Source organism: Eretmochelys imbricata, unplaced genomic scaffold (assembly GCF_965152235.1).
Source record: "Eretmochelys imbricata isolate rEreImb1 unplaced genomic scaffold, rEreImb1.hap1 Scaffold_33, whole genome shotgun sequence".
In the NCBI taxonomy this organism is placed as follows: Eukaryota; Metazoa; Chordata; order Testudines; family Cheloniidae; genus Eretmochelys; species Eretmochelys imbricata.
Window position 1 is genome coordinate 70,394 of NW_027554345.1, and position 21,976 is coordinate 92,369.

Here is a 21,976-nt window from a genome sequence, read left to right on the forward strand (position 1 = left end):
ACATTGCATACCAAACTATAGTGCCCAGTTCCCTTAAATTTGGGTAAACAAGGAAAGCAGGGTTACGACTCCAGGACGTTACTGCTTGTAGTGATAAATTATTTATTGCTTCAGATTTACCAGATCACTTATCCCATATTAAGCCAACCACTAACTGATGAGGATACATGGGGACTTTTCATGGGGTCATGGTGTTCCACCTCTCAGTCTTATCAAAAAGAAAACTGAGAGGTGACTTGATTAAAACGTATATGTTCCTTCATGGGGAGAAAGTACCTGATACTAAAGGGCACTTTCAAATTAGCAGGATAAGAACCAATGGCTGGAAGCTGAAGCCAGACAACTGCAAATTAGAAATAGGGCACAAATGTCTAACAGTGAGGGTTTGAAGGGGTACAATGATCCCACACTGGCTGGAAAGAAGCTAATGAGGGCCCAGGTGCTCTACCCTGCTACACCTATGAGAGGGGTCAAAGCCTGGAGGGAGCAGTTGAAAAAGGAAAAGCCCAATACAGTAGGGGCTGAGCAGGAGAAGGAACTTCTTCTGCTAGCACCTTGAAGGAAGGCCTGGCTGGGGTCAGAGAAAACCTATAGATTGCGTGGAGGCAGGCTGGTCTGGGGCCAGACGCTGTCCTGAGCCTGCTAGGTGCCAGATCCTCTTTGGGGCAGATAGACCCCACCTTGGACCTGTACGTTTGCTTGGTTCATCATAATGAATCCTCTTTCCCTCTGGGATCTGTGGAGGAGTGAGCCTGAGAAGGAGCTGTGAGAAAGGCTAAGGGCCAGGCTCGTTGGTGAAGGGGTATGAGTCTCACTCGCTCTGGGTGCAAGAGGTCCCGGGTTCAAATCCCAGGTGAGCCCTCTTGGGTTTCCCTGCAGGAAAAGACCTGGGGACTGCAGTGGACAAGAAACTGGCTATAAGTCAGCAGTGTGCCCTTGTTGCCCGGAAGGCCAATGGCATATTGGGCTGTATTAGTAGAAGTATTGCCAGCCGATTGAGGGAAGTGATTATTCCCCTCTTTTCTGCACTGGTGAGGCCACACCTTGAGTATTCTGTCCAGTTTTGGTCCTCCCACTACAGAAGGGATGTGGACAAATTGGAGAGAGTCCAGCAGAGCTCAACAGAAATGATTAGGGGGCTGAGGCACATGACTTACAAGGAGAGGCTGAGGGAAATGGAGTTATTTAGTCTGCAGAAGAGAAGAGTGAGGGGGGATTTGATAGCAGCCTTCAACTACCTGAAGGGGGGTTCCAAAGAGGATGGAGCTAGGCTGTTCTCAGTGGTGGCAGATGGCACAACAAGAAGCCGTGGTCTCAAGTTGCAGTGGGGGAGGTCTAGGTTGGATATTAGGAAACACTATTTCACTAGGAGGGTGGTGAAGCACTGGAATGGGTTAGCTCAGTACGTGGTGGAATCTCCATTCTTAGAGGCTTTTAGGGCCAGCTTGACAAAGCCCTGGCTGGGATGATTTAGTTGGTGTTGGTCCTGCTTTGAGAAGGGGGTTGGACTAGATGACCTCCTGAGATATCTTCCAACCCTAATATTCTATGATTCTATGACAAGCTGAGTTAAAAAGTAGCCCAGGAGGAGGCAAAGGGTGTGAATAGACAGAGCTGAACTGCTTACTTCAGGGTACCCAGAGTAGATAGTAAGCCTGTGTTCCCCTCCCAGCCCCCCCGACGATGGTGGCACAAAGACCCCAAGAGATGAGCTGGAAGGTCAATAAAGCCTGAAGTCAGCCTGAAGACCTGGCATGAAGCCACTGGGCTACTGAGGAGCTAGACTTGGTTTACCTCAGATTGGATGGGAATCCATGTGACTTGGCTGGAGGGCTGAGTTACGAGAAGTAGATCACAGCACAGCCAGAGTGACAGTCAGCAAGGAGTGCCGAAGAAGAAGATGACCTTGCTATGAATCATAGAATCATAGACTATCAGGGTTGGAAGGGACCTCAGGAGGTCATCTAGTCCAACCCCCTGCTCAACGCAGGACCAATCCCCAACTAAAACTATGCCATGCCCAGCCATGAGGAGGCACGCCAGCCAGGGAGTCACACTTCTAGAGAAGTTGATTAACCATTGGAACAAGCTACCAAGAGAAGTGGTGAATTCTCCATCTCTTGATATCTTCAGATCAAGAACAGATGCTTTTCTGAAAGTTGCTTTAACCAAACACATGTTATTGGGCTAAATACAGGGGTAACTGGGTGAAATGTAACGTCCTGCTATGTACAGGGAAGGTGATTCAATGTCCCTGCTCTCCTAAGATGGTTGAATCTATGAACCCTCTTCTAAAGCAGTTGGTACTAGCTAATTCAGAGACAGGAGAGTGGACAAGGTGAACGACTGGCCTCCCGCAGAAGGGCAATTCCTATTTTCCTTAGAACTGGTAAAGAGAAACACCTCCTTTGATGTTAGACATTTTCCTATCTCCATAACTATTCCTTTGAAGCTAGAAGTTGTCCTATTTTCACAACTTTCTCTCTGAGGTTAGGAGTTCGCACATTAACCTTGTTTGTAAGTTCTCAAAATAAAATGGAGCAATAACTCTGCCTTTGCAGCAGTTGTAAATTCCCGTTAGCATAAGTTTCCAGGGAGTTGTTTCACTCATATAACGAATCGGAGAAGGCGTTCCCTTTTTGGGATCAGATAAAAGCCAGCTGTGACAAGCAGGAGAATAGAACAGGGGATCCTCTGTAGAACTCTTAGGTCTCTTTACTGTGGTCCGTGAAGAAGATGGTGATAGACTCTGGATCCTGGATCCTGATCTCTGAAAGGCTACATTAAAAGGTCACTTCAGAGACTCCAGCTTTTATTATACCTGTTTTTGAGGAAGCACAACCTTTCTCACAAGATTCACAGAAGGTAAAGGATGATGTATATTGTCATGAATAATGTGTAACAGAGATCCAGTGTTTCTGTGAGACACACCCTGAACAGACAGTTTTAGTCGTATGTAGAACACCCTGGGGTTACTCAGTCAGCCCTAGCCAGAGCTAGATGGCAAGAATTTGTGAGGATTTATGAGAATTTGTCCCTCCCCAGTCATTCACTGCACAAAAGCCACATATTCAGTAGGAGGAACAAACCTTAAAATAGGAAATCTTCAATGAGGTATCTAGCTAGCTAACTCTCTGTCTGCCCATCTGTCGCTATCTAGCCTTCCCTCCACAATCTAGCTTTATTTCTGCCTGTCTATCTGGCAGTGTCTCTGTCTCTCCTTCATCTATCTATCTACCTATTTATCTAACTTCATTCATTTGCCATCAGAGTGATTTCTAAGTTACAGAAGATAAAAGAAACCCTAAAACACATGAGTTTACAGTTCAATATGACGGCAAAAAATGCAATGTGATGCGGATATGAAGAAGAAATAGGCAAGTATTAAAATGAATATTGTATTGTATCTCATATTTGCATGGCTAGTCATTCTGTTAAAACTCCCTAAACAAAGACATAGAATAACAAACAAACAACTACTATTCTACTGCTTAACTCAAAATTCACATACAAATTCATCACTAACTCAGGTATCAGTAAAAAATGCAGATAGGTGTGTGACAAGGAGGTAGAATAATGAATCATAGAACTGAAGGGCTGGAAAGGATCTTGAGAGGTCACCTAGTCCAGCCTCCTGTGCTGATCATCTAGACCATCTCTGACAGGTGTTTGTCTAAGCTGCTTTTAAAAAAGTCAGATAATGGGGATTCCACAACCTGCCTTGTAACCTGTTCTGGGGCTTCCCTATCCTTAGAGTTAGAAAGTTTTTCTACTGTCTAAACTAAATCTCCCTTGCTGCAGATAAAGCTGATTGCTTCTTGTGAGACCCTCAGTGGACATAAAGAACAAGTGATCCCTGTCCTCTTTGTAACAACCTCTTACATGTTTGAAGGCTCATCAGGTTCCCCCTCCGTTTTTTCTTCTCTAGACTAAATATGCCCAGTTCTTTCCACCTTGCTTCATAGGTCGGATTTTCTAAACCTTTTATCGTTTTGTTGCGCACTTCTAGATTATCTCCAATTTGTCCATATATTTCTTATTGTGTGATTGCCAAAACTGAACCTAGTCCTCCAGCTGGAGCCTTCTCGGTGAGCTTATGCTCAAATAAATTTGTTTTTATTAAAAGAAGAGGAGTACTTGTGGCAACTTAGAGACTAACAAAGTAACCCCCTCCCCACAAAGGTATCTCTTTCATGTCATATTTCACAAGCTATTATTGCTACTTTTTAAAAATTACTTTTCTTGCTAGAACCCATGGCAGACACAAAGGAGAGAAATCAAACGTCCATCACAGGATTTATCCTCCTGGACTTTGGGAATCTCCATGAACTGAAAATTCTTCTCTTCCCGCTGTTTCTACTGATCTACATTGTGACAGTGGCTGGGAACATCCTCATTGTTGCACTAGTTGTGTCCGATCAGCACCTTCACACCCCCATGTACTTCTTCCTGGGGAACTTGTCCTGCTTGGAGACCTGCTACACCTCCACCATCCTGCCCAGGATGCTGGCCAGTCTCCTGACTGGGGACAGATCCATTTCTGTTTGTGGCTGCCTGGTACAATTTGATATCTTTGGTTCTCTGTTAGCTGCAGAATGTTGTCTCTTATCAGTGATGTCTTACGATCGGTATTTAGCCATATGCAAACCACTGCATTATGCAGCCCGCATGAATAGTAGATTTTCCTTCCAGCTAGCAGCTGGGTCTTGGCTAAGTGGGTCTGTAGTCAGCACCATCACAGCATGTTGGCTATCACAATTGATTTTCTGTGGCCCCAATGAAATTGACCATTTCCTTTGTGATTACACCCCATTGATAAAACTATCCTGCAGTGACACCAGCTTGATGGTTCTTGTGATTTCCCCTGCCAGTTTCATATTCATTCTTCCCCCATTTCTATTAACCCTAGCATCTTACGTGGCTATCATCAGCACTGTCCTGAGAATCTCTTCCAGCGCTGGGAGGCAAAAGGCTTTTTCCACCTGCTCCTCTCACCTCATCGTGGTGACAATTTTCTATGGGACCCTATTCGTTGTCTACATGCTCCCAGACACTGCTGCACTGCGAGACCTGAACAAAGTGTCCTCCGTCTTCTACACCATCCTGACTCCCATGGTCAATCCCCTCATCTACAGCCTGAGAAACAAGGAGGTCAAGGAGGCCCTGAGAAAAGCTCTAAGTAAGACTATGGCTTTTATAACCAATCACAAACTTTTTTCTCAACATTTATTGTAAGTTGCAATAAAATGGATATAATGGGAGCTCATCAAGTGGTGTAATATAGCACACCACAGCGCACGTGGGAGCCCTGAATTATTCGAGCAGTTCTATTACCTACAGTGAGACCCCTGGTGTGCAGGAAGGCCAGTTTCTAAGTAATGATTGCAGCGCCAGGTGTTCGCTGACTCATAAGGCACGGTCTGGATGGACCTGGATCTGCCTGGGGTAAAGTGAGCTGAAGGAGCTGCACTGCGAGATGGGCAGAGCATGTCCAGCCCACCCTGAACTGAACTCCACTGATGTCAGTGGGGACTTAAGGGGTTTATTCCTGATGAAGTTCCCTACAGTGCAGCAGGTCTACGCGAGGTATATGATGTTTGCAGTGTTGTTTTAGCTGTGTTTTTCCCCAGGATATAAGAGAGACAAGGTAGGTGAGGTAATATCGTTTATTGGTCCAGCTTATGCTGGTGAAAGAGACAAGCTTTTGAATTTACACAGAGGTCTTCTTGAGATCCGGGACAGGTACTCGGCATTTCACAGCTGCATACATATGTGGAACAGATAAGGCCTTAACACGTTGCAAGAGGCTATTCAAGGTGAAGTGGGCAGTTAACACCTCTCCAGTCACAGGACAAAAAGGGTTGGGGTATGTCTACACTTACTATTTAAAGGGCAAAAAGTCCCTTTTTTGCGTTAAAACTACTGGACTGTCTACCCTTGACTTTTTGCAGTGAAACTTACAGCTCTGGGATAGCTGCCCTACAGCGCTGCTCTCATCGGGGATGGAAGTGCTGGTAGTGTAAACACTCTCTGACGCCTGAGGAATTGAGTGAGTACACAAACCAGCGCTTTACTTTCACCGGTCCCCTATCACCAGTGAAACTTACAGCATTACAACTTACAGGTTACAACTTAATAATTAAGGCCATGATTTTTGCTGTATAGCAGATTTATGAATTTAAGAATCATGAAACAATTACAACCCATACTCACTGGGGACCACATTCTGAATGATATCTTTCCTGAACCCCCTCCTCTGGCCTTCAAACACACCCCTGCAACCTCTCCAACCTCATTATCAGAAGCAAGCTCCCCACACACCAGGAGCCACCAACTCAAAGCAGCACCAGCCTCTGCCATAACAACAGATGCAAAACCTGCCAACATATCTTCACTGCCACAGTAGTCAAAACCCCCCACAACACACATTTCTAGATCCATGGGCCCTACACATGCCTATCACAACATGTGGCATACCTCAGCTGGTAGGCCTTCTCAGAGCAAGCCAACCACATACCAAATGGCAGGGAGAGGAGAAGGCCTCTCTTATAAACTTTAGCCCACTGCTTAGGGCACTCACCAAGAATGTGGGAGACCCACAGTTCAATTTCCCCCTCTGCCTGAGAGGAAGAAGGGAATTGAAGAATGGTTCTCTACATTTTACATACATGCTCTAACCATTGGGGAAAAGATAGGCTTGAAGGATTGGATTTGTATCTCTAAATGTCCCGTACACATCAACTTTACAGTACACACAAAAAAGAATGAAAACAATATTTCCGTTGCTAAGAATAGAAATTTACAGATAGGCAAAGTAAGAAAAATGCTGCTTGAGAATTTATTAGAGTTTGATTTAAGGATATTTGCCTTGTATATTTTGACTCGTGATGTTGTCAGCGTGTGTTGTAATGGTTGTAAAGCTTTAACTTTTAAAAACCAACATCTCCTGTCATTAAACAATTATCGTCTGACCAGCTCTGTTGTGTGACTCACCCGCACAATTTCCCACACCTCTGATTGTTTAAATCAATAAAAATCTGGAAAAAACAATACTTAAAACTCAAATGCAAAAATTTATAAAAATAGAAAAAAATGCTTAAAAGTACACATTGATATTATACGCTGAAATTATAAAAAAATAAAAATTGAATTCTGCCAAGCCTAACTAAAGGGTATCCAAATGTGGTGCTCTTCCAGTCTCTCCTGTTAAAGCTGTTGTACTGTATATAAACAATTAAATATGCACTGGGCCTCAGAGTGAGCAAAAGTGACTCTGTATCCCAGTGGTCAGGTCAGTCATTGGAGAGATGGAAGATCCTTGTGCTAATTCCTTCTCCTGATCAACCAGAGGCCCTGCCCCCGCAACGCCTCTTCCCAAGGCCCTGCCCCCGCATTGCCTCTTCTCTGAGGCCCCAGCCCCACACTGCCTCTTCCCCCAAGGCCCCGCCTCCATGCCACCCCTTCCCTCGAAGCTCCACCCTCATCCTGCACCTTCCCCCGAGGCCCTGCTCCGGCGCCACCTCTTCTCCTGAAGGCCCTGCAACTTGCTTGCGGGCCACCTCCCGCCTCTCACTTGCCCTTAAGGCCAGTAAAAAGTGGTGAGGCCATGGCCCCCTGGCTCCCCCTATTCCAGCACCCCTGTGTCCCTCTGGCCATTTTGTGTAGAGTTATGTGTGTTCAGAGCCTGCCTACTGGACAAGGTTTCGCAGGTGAGATAAGCTGGGCAACACCCATCTTCACGGGTTTGTGGATCATGCTGAGGCTTCCACGGACGCACGCCCAGAGACACAAAATAAGACACTTTGGGAATGTTTACAGTGCACATTTAGGTGCCTAGGTCCAGATTTTTAAAGGTATTTTTAAAGGTAGGGATTTCAATGGGTGTTAGGTGCTCAGAGGCTTTCGAAAATCCCACTAGGCACCGAAATACCTTTAAGAATCTAGCCAGAAGTAAGTTTAGGTGCCTACACAGTTAAGTGGAAGCAGAGCAAGTGTTTGTGGATTGCAGTGGTGCCTAAAAGTGCCTAAATCTAGTCTTGAGGTTCCTAAGTCCCTTTGTGGATCTGAGCCTGGGTAACTAGAGGTCACTGGAGTTTTCTTCATTCATTGAAGCAGGAAGCCACTCATATACTATGAATTTTAGTTCCTTTTCACCTGGTCTGCTGCTACCAGACCTATTGATTGAGACCTTTACAGAATGGCTCTGAGATATTTGTGTGTTGCTCCAGTTACACATTGATCGAAACTCCTGAAATCAAAGCTATTGTGCTGACATAAAGCAGGGTGCTGAATCATGGCTCGTATGTTGAAAGTTCAGTCAGAATAGCAAAGTGTTAATCTTCACATGGCTAGATAGTTATCATTTTCCCCATTTTGTAATCAGGAAGATCAAACCGAAAATTATTCTTATTTAGCATTTCTAGAACACCACAAATGGTTGCGTGGGAATGTAACATACAAATAAAGAAAAAAATATTTTGCCCCCAAATCACGTTGTGCTAACTACTCTGATTTTGTATGATTAATTATTACTATTATCGTTGTTGTTACTGTTGTTTCTTTTTATTTTAAATTCATATAAGAACATTTTATTAAATGTTAAAAACACACTTAAAAACATGACAATACATCAAATTACCAGCCAGCCATATAGATAGATAGACCCACTCTCAGTGTCACCCACTGACTGGCACGCAGCTCCCAGTGTTCACTGGGCACCCAGCTCCCTGAGCCTCCTGGGAAATTCCCAGCCCAGGAGCCTCCCCCCAGCAGGATATTTTGCAAATGGCAAAATTTGGAAAATGGTAAGAAAGTGTGGGGGAAAAGGCCCTACTTCTTGACCTTCCTCTAACTTTTGACATTTGGAAAATAAAAATTAAGGGTTGAAAATATTACTGTCAGACACAAAGCATACTTTCACTGTTAAAGAAAATGCTTTCAACACTTAACAATAGTCAGTGTTCGGTGGAAATAGTTTGGAAACAGGAAGAAAGTGTGAAAAAACCCAATGCTTACCCATAATACTTTCCTATGGTTTCAAAATTTCTTTCAGGAAAATTGGAATTTCCAGACAGGAATCTTTCTAATGGGGATATTTCCCATACAATTTTCCACAGGAAAAATCCTCATTTTCCCACCAGCTCTACTCAACATCAAGAGTTTTCACATTATCCCCAGAAAGAACAGGGAACCTCTATCCTTTCACAGAACAGGTCAAGTGTTCACTTCAGCAATGCTCCGCCCACCTCAGATCCGCATCATCTCAGTTAAACATGACCCATGTGCAGTGACAATCAAAGAGTTGTTTGTGAGCCACGTGTTCTACACCGAGCTCTCAGTGTGCTTCAGAATGCATCATTTGGGGTGAAATATTACCCTCCCCAGAGTGCCAGCATTAGGCCTACACAACACTTCAGACATATTTTGAGGACTTAACTGGGAGTCAGGTGGTGCACAGGTCTTGTATTGATCTTCTGAACAGCAGTGAGTTTCACCCTTTAAGAATTTGGGCCTGGTCCAAAGCTCACTGACTTCAGTGGGAGTCTCCCCATTGACTTCATTGGGCTTTGGCTCCTTCCCTAATAGGATTGAGAGACTCAGGAGTTGGCCAAAGGTTCCCTGAGAAAAATTATTTTTTGTAGTGTACCTAGAATGGAGAAATTGGAGAACAACCAGCTAACTGGCCTACTTTATATGAGCCAGTTCTAGGAAGGAGAGGGAAGTATGAATGTCCACTTCCTTGCAACTTGTGCAATGATTCACACCTCTGAATGAGAATATAAATGCTCAGGACCTATTTCCTCATAGACTCATAGATATTAAGGTCAGAAGAGACCAATATGATCATCTAGTCTTACCTCCTGCACAATGCAGGCCACCAAATCTCACCCACTCAGTCCTGCAATAAACCTCTCATCTATGTCTGAGCTATTGAAGTCCTCAGATCATGGTTTAAAGACTTCAAAGTACAGAGAATCCTCCAGCAAGCGACCCGTGCCCCATGCTGCAGAGGAAGGTGAAAAACCCCCGGGGCCTCTACCAATCTGCCCTGCAGGAAAATTCCTTCTCGACCCAAAGTATGGCAATCAGCTGTACCCTGAGCATGTGGGTAAGACTCACCAGCCAGATACCCCAGAAAAGAATTCTCGGTAGTAACTCAGTTCCCACCCCATCTAACATTCCATCACAGGCCATTGGGCCTATTTACCATGAGTAGTTCACGATCAATTAATTGCCAACATCATGTTATCCCATCATACCCTCTCCTCCATAAACTTATTCAGTTTAATCTTGAAGCCAGATAGGTCTTTTGACCCCACTGCTTCCCTTGGAAGGCTGTTCCAGAACTTCACTCCTCTGATGGTTAGAAACCTTCGTCTAATTTCAAGTCTAAACTTCCTGATGGCCAGTTTATATCCATTTGTTCTTGTGTCAGCATTGGTACTGAGCTTTTGCCTCTGATGGCCGTGCAGTCCCTTCTGATTGACACTGGTGTCAGTCAGAGAAGAGTCAGGCACTAACATTCTGCTCTGCTAGCATTTTACATCAGCTCTGTAATTGCTTTCTGCAAGTGTAATCGACTACAGAAGCTGCAAGGCCATGGAGATTCATGCCATCATACTCCATGGTTTCTTTCAGACCTTGGCCAAACAGGGCAGGGATGAATGAAAATTTGGAGGAACTTTCCTCAGATATAGACACCTGTCCCATGAAGGAATGACTGAACCACCAGCTTACCTTGCCACAGTCAACCAATCACAGACATTCATGATTAAATGAATAGCATTTGGACAACATTAACCCTAAAGGGGCAATGAACCGAGACGTGATGCTGTCCACATGCCCTTCCCAGTCCATGCAAGCCCTTCCCAATAAATACAGGTATCTAGAAGACAATCATATACACATGTGATTTTTTCAGTGTTTCAATCAGCTACAGAGATGATCATTATTTCTGAAACTTTGATGACTTTTTTTGCCCAAATTTTCTAATTACAATGCACGCAAAAAGTTGACAGAAGGGTAACATTTTATGTGTTTCTTTTTGCAGTTTTTCGACACCAGTTCAACCATAGCATTGAACGCCATTAACTTCAAAGGAGCTACTCCAGATTTGCACAGTTGTGTAAATGACATCAGAAAAAAGATGTGTACCCAAATTACTTTCTATGAGAAAATATTTTTCTCTTCATCATGTCCCGCAATATTCTCCTCAGAGCCTCTTTCACCTCCTTCTTCCTCAGGCTGTAAATAAAGAGGTTCAAGGTGGGTGTGACGGTTGTGTAGATCAGAGATAGCACTTTGTTGCTGTCTGGTAAGTTAATGGGTCTTAAAAGATCACGCTGCTGCTCCCATAATACAGTGTCACCACAATGAGGTGTGAGAAACAGGTGGAGAAGGCTTTGTGTCTGCCTTCAGCCAATGCCATCTTTAAGATGGTGGAGATAATAAAGATGTAGGACACAAGGATGAGAGTAAATGGCATGAAGATGACCAGTATAGCAGCTGTAAACAACTGCATTTCATACTGAGAGGTGTCAATGCAAGAAAGCTTAATCAATGGGGGAATGTCACAGAAGGAATAGTTAATCTTATTGGAGACACAAAATGGCAAGGTGAAACCCCGGACTGTCTGTTCTAGGGACACCACATTACCACTGAACTATGAGAGAACTGCCAATGAAAGGCAGACCGTCCTGTTCATGATGAGCCTGTACCTCAGTAGGTTGCATATGGCCACGTAGCAGTGTCATAAATATAAAGAAAAGAGTAGCACAAAATCCCTCCTTGGTGGCTGTACTGAATCGCTTTACCTGTAAGGGGTTAAGTAGCTCAAATCACCGAGTTGGCACCTCACCAGAAGGACCAATGAGAAAAGAAGATACTTTCAAATCTGGGGTGGGGGGAGAGAGGGCTTGTTTGTGGCTCTCTTTGTTTTGTTCCCTCTCCGGATGGAGGGAGAGACCAAGCAGGTACAACATCTCCTGAAAACATACCTGGAAGAATCCATCTAAAATTACAGAAATTGTAAGTAAGGCAAGGAATTGCATTCGGTTCTCTTTTGTTTTGGCTTGTGAAATTTCCTCTGCCAGAAAGGTAGTTTTATTCCTGTTTTTGTAACTTTCCAGCTCAGCCCAGTTGGGAATCCTCTGTGTTTTAAATCTTTGTATTACCCTGTAAAGTTACCTTCCATCCTGATTTTGCAGGTGTGATTCTTTTACTTTTTTCTTTATCAATAAAGTTCTTCTTTGAAGAACCTGATTGATTGTCAGTGTCCTAAAGACAAAGGGTAGCTGGGGGACTTCACAGAAGAACTGATGCACCATGTTGCCTCCACAGAAGGATATTGCAAAGGTTTTTCCAGTGTGCACTGCAGAGTAGAGAAGAACATTGGTCCAGGCACTGGCTGCCCTTTGGACACAAGCTCTTCTGTTCATAACTGTCTCATAGTGCAGTGGTTGACAGATGGCGACATATCGATCGTACGCCATGATGGTCAGTATGGCAAAATCTGCTGAAGCAAAGAAGACGACGAGAAAGACTTGGGCAACGCATCCAGAATAAGAAATCGATCTTGTGTTCATGAGGGAGCTGGCCATGGATTTGGGGATGGTGACAGAGATGGAGCTGAGGTCTAGGATGGACAGATTCATCAGGAAGAAGTACAGGGTGGTGTGAAGGTGGTGGTCGAGGGCTATGGCTGTGATGATGAGAAGGTTCCCCAGTAGGGATATCAGGTAAAGCACTAGAAATACCACAAAGTATAAAATCTGCAGTTCTGGAACATCAGAGAACCCCAGGAGAAGGAATTCGGTCATGGTGGTTTGGTTGGACATTTTCTTCCTCAGTACACTGTGTGATAGCTGTACGGGGAATGAGACGGACAATGGTCAGGATTAGCGCAACAGAGGGAATTGCCCTGATTCCTCTTTCTCTAATATCTCATTATATGAATGTCAAAGGTGCACAGAACTCGTCACTTACGATGAGTAGGTGTTGGCAGTGCTCCTCACCTCTGACAATCAGACAGTCATGTTATCACATTATTGTAAATTTGGGTCAGATCCTTTAAAGTCAATGGAGCTTCGTTACTTTACCCCATCTGACGATTTGGCCCATGATGTTGCTTTTTAAACACAGCCTGATTCCCCCATAGACACACACAGCCTTGTAAGTAGCGGCTCATCTGTGATTTTTCTACCCCAATCTCTGTGCCTAGAGGGCCAGCTGCCTGCTTCCAAATTGATTTATGGCACCAACTCCCAGCTGCAGTTCGGCCGGCCTGTAACAATGGACAAACAGCATCCCTCCATCATCACTGTGTTGTATTGTTTACTCTGTGTGTGTGGTGCAGGGGTTGCCAGGACACTTGGGCTCTACTCTTGTCTCTGCCAATGACCTGCTGTCATTTCCCCTCTTTCTGCCTCAGTTTCCCCTCCCTCCATTTCTCTGCTGTGTCTACTAGGACTGTAAGGGCTTTCAGAGAGGGAACGGGGGGCAGATTTTTAAAGGTATTGATGCACCTAGTGAGATTCTCAAAAGCATCAGGGCCCTCAACACCCCTTGAAATCAACGAGTTATAAGCTCCTAGGTGCTTCTGAAAGTCCCACTAGGTGCCAAAATACCTTTGGAAACGTAGCCCCATGTCTTGTTATGTGTAAGTTCTGCACACCCATTGACACCGAGTATACTCAGCCAGCAGCAGTGTGAAGCTAGGACAGGAGCTCTGACTTCTATTCGCAGTGAGCTCCCGTATGTCCTTGAACGGGTCAGGATAGACAGGGGTTGTCTGCTTGGCTCAGCTCTAACCCAGGGTTGAAAGGGGCTAGTCTGTACAAAACATAGTCTGTGAGCTGTCAACTTTACTTGTTATTCAGTTGTTACCTCCTCGCAGCTATCCATTTGAAAGAGTAATCACGCAGATGCAATAGAATAAATGGTTTGAAATTAAGGGTTTATCAGGCAATATTAATGTTCTCCAATTTATTTGAGGTTTAAGGCTGGTTAGAAATTTTCAGCTGTGTTCTTTTTAATCGAGACTGGGTTTTCAGCAAAACAAGAACAAATCTCAAAATCTGTCTGCTTTTCTCCAGACATTTTGGATTGTTCACTAAAGAAACTGAAAACTCAAAACCCAAACATTTTTGTTTTTTTGATTAAAAAGATCCACATTTCAGCAGAAAGTTGTCATTTGCCAAAAACTGAGGACGGAATGTTGCGGTTCAATGACAAGACAGCACAGAGTTTTAACCAAGCAAGCAAGCTGGTCTGCTAACGGGCTTCTGCCTGTCAGCTTTCCACCTTCTCCTTTATTCTTTTCTCTCCCCCCGCGCATTACATTCTCCAACAGATAAAAGGAATACATTGGCTTTGTTTAACATTCTTATTTACCAATTTCTATCTACCGCATTCCTTGCTCTCGGGCCTTGAGCCCAGTCCTGGGAGGCTTCCCACGGTTCATGTCATCTGGGCGAGATTCCAAGGTTCATGCCCTCATGCACAGCTCCTACACAACACTCCGGGTGTGCCCTGAATGTTGCCAAGCGCATGAACCTTGTATTAATCCTACAGGGGAAAGAAATGGATTTGGGGTTTCAGTGAAAAGTCAAAATTTTCCTGAAGGGTGGAAAAATTCCAATCAGCAGTAGCCATCTGATTAATTTGAGAGTAAAAGTCTTAACAAGTTCAGATTGTAATTCATATTTATCCTCTTAATTTTACCTCTGTGTTCATCCCCAAACCTAGTTAATTGAAAAAGCAAACTTACTGTGCTGATCTTTGTGGATTTTTTCCCCAATGCATGATCCAATCAGTCATCCAGCACTACGATTCTTTGGTCAATATCTATCTTTGTACCAGAATCTAGAAGCGAAAAGCACATGCATCTGAGATTTCTTTCCCCCTTCATTTTCAGACTGCACTGCCAGAACTAGACTCAAACCTGTTGCTCTCTGCAGATGAGCTCTGTGTAGCTGGCGTTGAGCATCACTGGCATTAAAAGACTGATGCTGCAGGAAGGTAATTTATTCATGTCTATTTCCTAAGGGCGGGTGGGACTCACTCCCTGGAGCCCTGCACAGCTCAGCAGCAGAGGCCAGGGGCAAGTGCAGTGATGCCTAGCTGATGAAGGCAAAAGAGCCATTCTGTCCCTCCAGGCCGACCCTCACATAGCATGGGGCCTATGATCTCCCCCAGCATTCCCTGATTCCAGCCCAGGTTCCGTGTTATCTGTGTGCCAGGATCACAAAGATGGAGACAAGCACCTATGGGGATTTATCAATGCTCCTAAATGAGCTCGGTGGCTAAGTCCCGTGGTCATTCAGTGGGAGTGAGTAGCTTAACCTGCTTAGATGCTATTGTGCATCCCAATAGGCAGCTGTCATAAATATAAAGGGAAGGGTCAGCACATTTACTATCCCTCCTGGAAAGAGGAAAAACTCTTTCACCTGTAAAGGGTTAAGAAGCTAAGATAACCTCACTGGCACCTGACCAAAATGCCCTATGAGGAGACAAGATACTTTCAAAAGCTGGGAGGAGGGAGAGAAACAAAGGGTTTGTGTGTCTGTCTATATGCTGTTTCTGCCAGGGATAGACCAGGAATGGAGTCTTAGAACTTTTAGTAAGTAATCTAGCTAGGTATGTGTTAGATTATGATTTCTTTAAATGGCTGAGAAAAGAATTGTGCTGAATAGAATAACTATTTCTGTCTGTGTATCTTTTTACCTAGAGGGGTAAACCCTAGAGGGGTTCTCTATGTTTTGAATCTAATTACCCTGTAAGGTATCTACTATCCTGATTTTACAGAGGTGATTTCTATTTACTTCTATTTCTATTAAAAGTCTTCTTGTATGAAAACTGAATGCTTTTTCATTGTTCTCAGATCCAAAGGTTTGGGTCTGTAGTCACCTAGGCAAATTGGTGAGGCTTTTTACCAAACCTTGTCCAGAAAGTGGGGTGCAAGGCTTTGGGAAGTATTTTGGGGGGAAAGACGTGTCCAAACAGCTCTTCCCCAGTAACCAGTATTTGTTTGGTGGTGGTAGCGGCCAATCCAAGGACAAAGGGTGGAATATTTTGTACCTTGAGGAAGTTTTGACCTAAGCTGGTAAAGAGAGGCTTAGGAGATTTTTCATGCAGGTCCCCACATCTGTACCCTTGAGTTCAGAGTGGGGGAGGAACCTTGACATGGGCTCTTTCCCAATTATATATTTGTTAGATGCTTGGAGGTGGCAGCAAAAAAGTCCCAGGGCAAAAGGTAAAATAGTTTGTACCTTGGGGAAGTTTTAACCTAAGCTAGTAAAAATAAGCTTAGGGGGTTTTTCATACAGGTCCCCACATCTGTACCCGAGAGTTCAGAGTGGGGAAGGAACCTTGACACGGTGGCAGAGCGGTGGGATTAACTTAAAATCATTTTGAGATTTTTTGAACCAGAAGCACAGATTTTTTAAAAGGAAATATTTTTTTTTTCCTTTGGGCTGCTGGAAAGCAGGTTTTAAGCTGAAAGCAGTTAGAGTTTTTTTTCCTCTCTGCTTGGGGGCCAGAGCAGAGACAAAAGGGAATTGTCTTTTGTGAGCTGGAGTTTTCTTTACCTAAAGGCAGGGTAGTTAACCTCCTGCAGGGAAATTCACAAGTCTTCACAGACCTGAAGTTGTTTTTTACCTAAGAGCAACTACAGGGGTTTTCTATTTGCCTGGAGACAAAGGTATTAGGGTTTTTTTAAGGATTTTTCTGTATGCTGACAATCACTATCAGACAATATAGGTATCCGGTTACAGCACAACCTATATATATATATATATATATTTTTGACAAGCCAACTTTTTTGTTTGTTTGTTTGTTTGTTTTATTTCTAACTCTCTCTCTAACACTCTCCTTAAAATTCCTGAAGCTCACAAGATGACCACATTGGTCGCAAAATTAACTGGATGAGCTCTGGACATATTCAATAAGATGCCTATTGATGAGGCTTCTGACTATAATAAGATCAAGGATTTGTTTTAAAGCAATTTCAAATTAAATCTGAAACGTACAGAGTAAAATTTCGAACCCTTAAGAGAGGGCCTGGACTAAGTAATGTGGCTTATCTAAACCAGATGAAGGATCTGTTAGAGAAATGGGTGCAAAGAAGGGGTGTCACTAGCTTTGACGGAATGTGTGATTTGATAGCTCAGGAGCAATTCCTGAATATATCCAAGGAAGAAATAAAACAGTGTTTATGGGATAAGGAAATGGACTCAGCAGAAAGTCTTAATTCTTATGCTGATCGATACGAGCAGTCCCAGACCACCAGAGAGGCGGGGCGAGCCAGAACAAAACGGGTGGAGGGAGGAGAGAAGAACAACCCTGGTTGCAGTTGGAGCAGATACCAGAAGGAACAACCTCAGACCACACCCTACTACTGGAGGCAGCCCAAGGCCCCAACTATACACCAAGGAATACTCCAGACACCTTATCATCCGGCCACACCGTTCTCCAGCAACCCACCTCGCCCCAGTGACCCGTCAGCTGGACGATGTTTTAAATGTAACGAGCCGAGGCATGTAAAGGCCAACTGCCCCATGAACCGCAACGGATTACAGTTCATTGCACCAGAATAACACCAGAGGTCCTTAGGCCCAGATACATCCCAGATACCCTTGGAGCGGAGGGAAACTGTGAGTGTGGGCGGGAAGAAGGTCGCCGCTTGGAGGGACACCAGAGCACAAGTGTCGGCTATCCATGCTTCCTCAGTGGACCCCAATTTAATTGACCCAGAGATTCAAGTGACAATTCAACCCCTCAAGTCGAACTCTTTCAATGTGCCTACAGCCAAGTTGCCTGTCCAGTACAAGGGCTGGTCAGGAACGTGGACTTTTGCAGTCTATGATGCTTATACCATCTCCGCGCTGTTGGGGGAAGACTTGGCCAACCATGTGAAACTAGCCAAGAGGGTGGGAATGGTCACCGGCAGCCAGGCTAAGCAAGCCGTCCCGCCTAGCTCTGTTACGGAAACTTCTACCAGGACCCAGTCAAAGGTGATGGACCCAGACCGCATGCCAACGTCTGCAACAGCAGTAGTGGATCCAGTCCCAGAGACCCAGACAGAGCCAGTCCCAGAACCTGATTGATTTTCAGTGTCCTAAAGACAAAGGGTCTGGTCTGTGCTCACATTGCTACCCAATTGGTTGGTATATTATTCTCAAGCCTCCCCAGGAAAGGGGGGCAAAGGAGTTTGGGGGGATATTTTCTGGGGATCGGGATTCCAAGTGACCCTTCCCTGAATTTTTCTATAAATCACTTGGTGGTGGCAGCAATACTGTCCAAGGACAAGGAAGGAATTTGTGCCTTGGGGAAGTTTTAACCTAAGCTGGTAGAATATGAGCTTAGGGGGTCTTTCATGTGGGTCCCCAAATCTGTACCACAGAGTTCAGAGTGGATGGGTGGGGGAATCCTGACAAGTGGTCATACTCCATGGCGGCCAGAAGGAATCCCTCAGAGGCCCCAAGGAAGAGCAGGAAATCCATTTGTACAACACAGCCCATGTAGCAAATGTTCTTGTCCTCTGAGAGGAAGTTCACCAGAATCTTGGGGACAGTGACCAAGGTGTAGCAGGATAAGACCCGGAGAAAGAAATACGTGGGGGTGTGGAAGGCTGGGTCCATGGTGATGGTGATGAGAAGGATGTTCCCAGTCAGGGTAATGGTGTAAAATAACAGATAGATGCAGAACAGAGGTACCCCCAGCTCGCGGTGGTTGGACAATCCCAGTAGAGTGAATTCAGTCACCACAGTGAGGTTCCTCCTTCTTGATTCTTCTGCATATTTCCTCTGTGGGGGGACAATAAATATCTAGATAACATGTGAAGGAATGACCCATTTCAGGAACTAAGGAGGAGATGTTCAAAGGCACACATGGAAGTTATGGACTCAATTCCCGAGGACATTCAATAGGAGTTGTGGCCCACATCACCAAAGGTATGTGAGTGGCTAACTCCCATCGATTTCTAGGGGGGTTAGGCACCTAAATATTTTAAAGTGTCTGGGAGCCTGAATGCCACATGTGCCTTTGAAAATCTTCCCCAAAAGTCATAGGAGCAAATTCTCTCTTCATGTCACCAAGTTCAAATCTCATGGAGGGTCCTTCCAAAATCCCTGTGTGGGTTGACCGGCATTTCCATATTCTTGATGTGGCCAGAAAATGCAAAAAAATGTCTCAAGAGAAAGAATCACCCCAAAAAGTTCGTAATTTCTGTGTGAGCAGTCAGGACTGCCTGGAAAGGGCCCCTCAGTTAGACAGATAGACTCACAGATAGACCAACAGAAAGACAGACAGACAAATAGGCAGACCACTAAAAATACAGATACACCAATAGATAGATAGACCAGTAAACCAATGGATAGATATCACTTGGACCCAAGTTACTTGTTTAAATTCTATCCTCTTTCACATTCCTTTAACCATCCCACCTTCCCTCCCACTCCAAGAAGGATGCACAGTTTCTGACTTGGTAATTCATAAGGAACAGATTGACTACACTATGTTCTAACTGACACACTATGCAGGTCCCCAAGTGGTGCAGATCAGCAAAGCTGCTTTGAAGTAAATGGAGTTATGCTGATTTACCCCTAGAATTCCATCTAATCAGCACAGAGTTTTCTGCCCTGCTTGGTGAATCTAAAACAGGGGTGGGCAATTTTTTTTGGCCCGAGGGCCACATCTGGGTGGGGAACTTGCATGCATGGCCATGAATGTAGGGCTGGGGCAGGGGGTTGGGGTGTGGGAGGGAGTGTGGGGTGTGGGAGGGAGTGCGGTGTGCAGGAAGGGGCTCAGGGCAAGGGGTTGGGGTGCAGGAAGGGGCTCAGGGCAGGGAGTTGGGGTGCAGGAGTGGGTGCAGAGTGTGAAAGGGGGCTCAGGGCAGGGGTTGGGGTGAGGAGTGCAGGAGGGGTTTGGGGTGTGGATTCCAGCCCTGCACCATTTAACTTGAGTGGCTCCGGGGTGGCAGCGGCACGCAGCAGGGCTAAGGAAGGCTCCCTGCCTGCCCTGACCCCGCACTCCTCCTGGAAGTGGCCGGCACCACGTCCCTGCGGCCCCGGGGGCGGGGCGCAGAGGGCTCCACGCGCTGCCCTTCCCGGCGGGTACCTCCCACGAAGCTCCCATTGGCCGTGGTTCCCCGTTCCCAACCAATGGGAGCTGCGGCACGTGAGGTGTGCAGGGATGGCCCCACTGCGCCAGGGACTGGCAATCCCACGGGCCGCCTCCAAAGCCCTGACGGGCCGGATTTGGCCCGTGGGCCATAGTTTGACCACACCTGATCTAAAGTATGAAGACATTACCAGAGACCAGGAGGATGTGACTACAGATCTACAAGGAAATGTAACAACTGTAAATAGCTATGAAGAGAGATGTAACAAAAAGTAGAGCTGGTTGAAAATTTTGAGGTAAATGTTTTTCCCATAACAAAATGCTAATTCAACAAAATCTAAATGTCTAGCTGCAATGCATTGATTTTGTCAAAATTTTCCAGGGGAAATTGATAAGGTTGAAACATTTTGTTTTGTCTATATCATTTCATCTATCATATAATATAACATAATATTATATAATATCATATAATGATAAAGTCCAAATGAAATATTTCAACCTTATTTAAAAAAACATTTTTCCTTTTTGATATGCAATATTTCAGAATATTTTGTTTCATGACCAGCTCTGAAAAAGAGGTAAGGCATTGCTCTTATTCTAATTTGTAATAAACACATTATAATAATAATAATAATAATTAATAATAAGCCAATTATTTGAGCCCTTTATGCTAGACTTACTGATTGTCATTTCAATTGTTCCATGAGCAATTCCACAGAAACCATTGTGATAATTTACAGAACAAGGTCCCGTTCAATATGAAGGTGTCACAATCTGTCACCTCTGAACTACTAACATCAGTTGTGTCAGCCTCACTGACTCTGGCTGAGGCAGGTCAGTATTTACCCCATTTCTACAGATGGGGAAACTGAGGCACAGAGCGGCTAGACATCATTCTCTTCTAAGGTTGCACAGTTAATGTGTGGCAGGGGCAAAAAGAGATTCCAGATCTCGTAAATCACCCTGGTCTAAGCACAGAACTGCCCCTGAATATTCCCTAAAGAGGTGAGAGTATACACCTCTGCAGAAAACCAAATATGATTTATCAAACGACTGAGATGGGGGTCATGTATCTATACAGAGAGGTAGACAGACAAACAGTTCATTTCATGCACCCACCAACCATCAACACAGTCCCATTGTTTGCAGTCTCAAGCTGCTCCATTCTAAAGACACCAGTAAAGGCTGCATGAATACAGCGGCTACAGAGACAAGAGCCTTGACAGCTTGGATTTGGTGAATAATAATTGTTAGTTTATGTTAATAATTCAGACCCCAGAAGGGGAGAGTAATTCCAATGCACCAATTGTAAGGCTTTCTTTGACTGGGAAAGGAGAGAAATGGAGACAGTGTCAGGGTCTGACACCAGTTTGTTGTTAGCCTTCACCCCTAGGCATAACCCTAACCCGTATTCAACAGGGACTTCAGCATGAGTTTACCTTTCAACCTTCAATGGGGCCACTCATATGATTAAAGTTAGGAATGTGCTGAAGTGGCTGTGGAATCAGGGCCTCTGTACAGAATATTCAAAGGGAGTGAGTATTAAATTCATATTCATGAGTGTTTGGAACGGATCTTCAGCTGGTAAAAATTCTCAGAGATCTACTGACTTCAATGGAGCTATGACAATTTAAACCATCTGAGGATTGGCTCCTTGATTTTTAAGGATCCCCAGTGTGATACTTTCATTTGTTCACAGAAGCAAAAGAGAGCATGTTAAAAATGTATCCTGTCAAAACAGCTCAAAGGTGAAACACCGAGTATTTTAGGACAAACTGTTTGTAAATAACAGCTAGAATAAGAGATAGCCATAAAAATCTTTGTTAAATAATGTTTAATAAGGAGTCCTTATGAGAAA

At 44.5% G+C, this 21,976-nt stretch overlaps 1 protein-coding gene and 1 pseudogene across 1 annotated transcript; one reads left to right on the forward strand and one right to left on the reverse strand.

Annotated features, from left to right (window-relative positions):
• Positions 1–4,254: 4,254 nt before the first annotated feature.
• Positions 4,255–5,235, forward strand: LOC144258666 (olfactory receptor 10A4-like). The gene has a single exon (XM_077806858.1). The coding sequence runs from the start codon at positions 4,255–4,257 to the stop codon at positions 5,233–5,235; it is 981 nt and encodes a 326-aa protein (XP_077662984.1).
• Positions 5,236–11,159: 5,924 nt separating this feature from the next.
• Positions 11,160–12,836, reverse strand: LOC144258657 (olfactory receptor 14A16-like; annotated as a pseudogene).
• Between the last annotated feature and the right edge of the window lie 9,140 nt (positions 12,837–21,976).

Bases quoted from the DNA above. Each gene is read 5' to 3' on its own strand.
- LOC144258666 (XM_077806858.1), top strand. From the start codon at position 4,255: ATGGCAGACACAAAGGAGAGAAATCAAACGTCCATCACAGGATTTATC.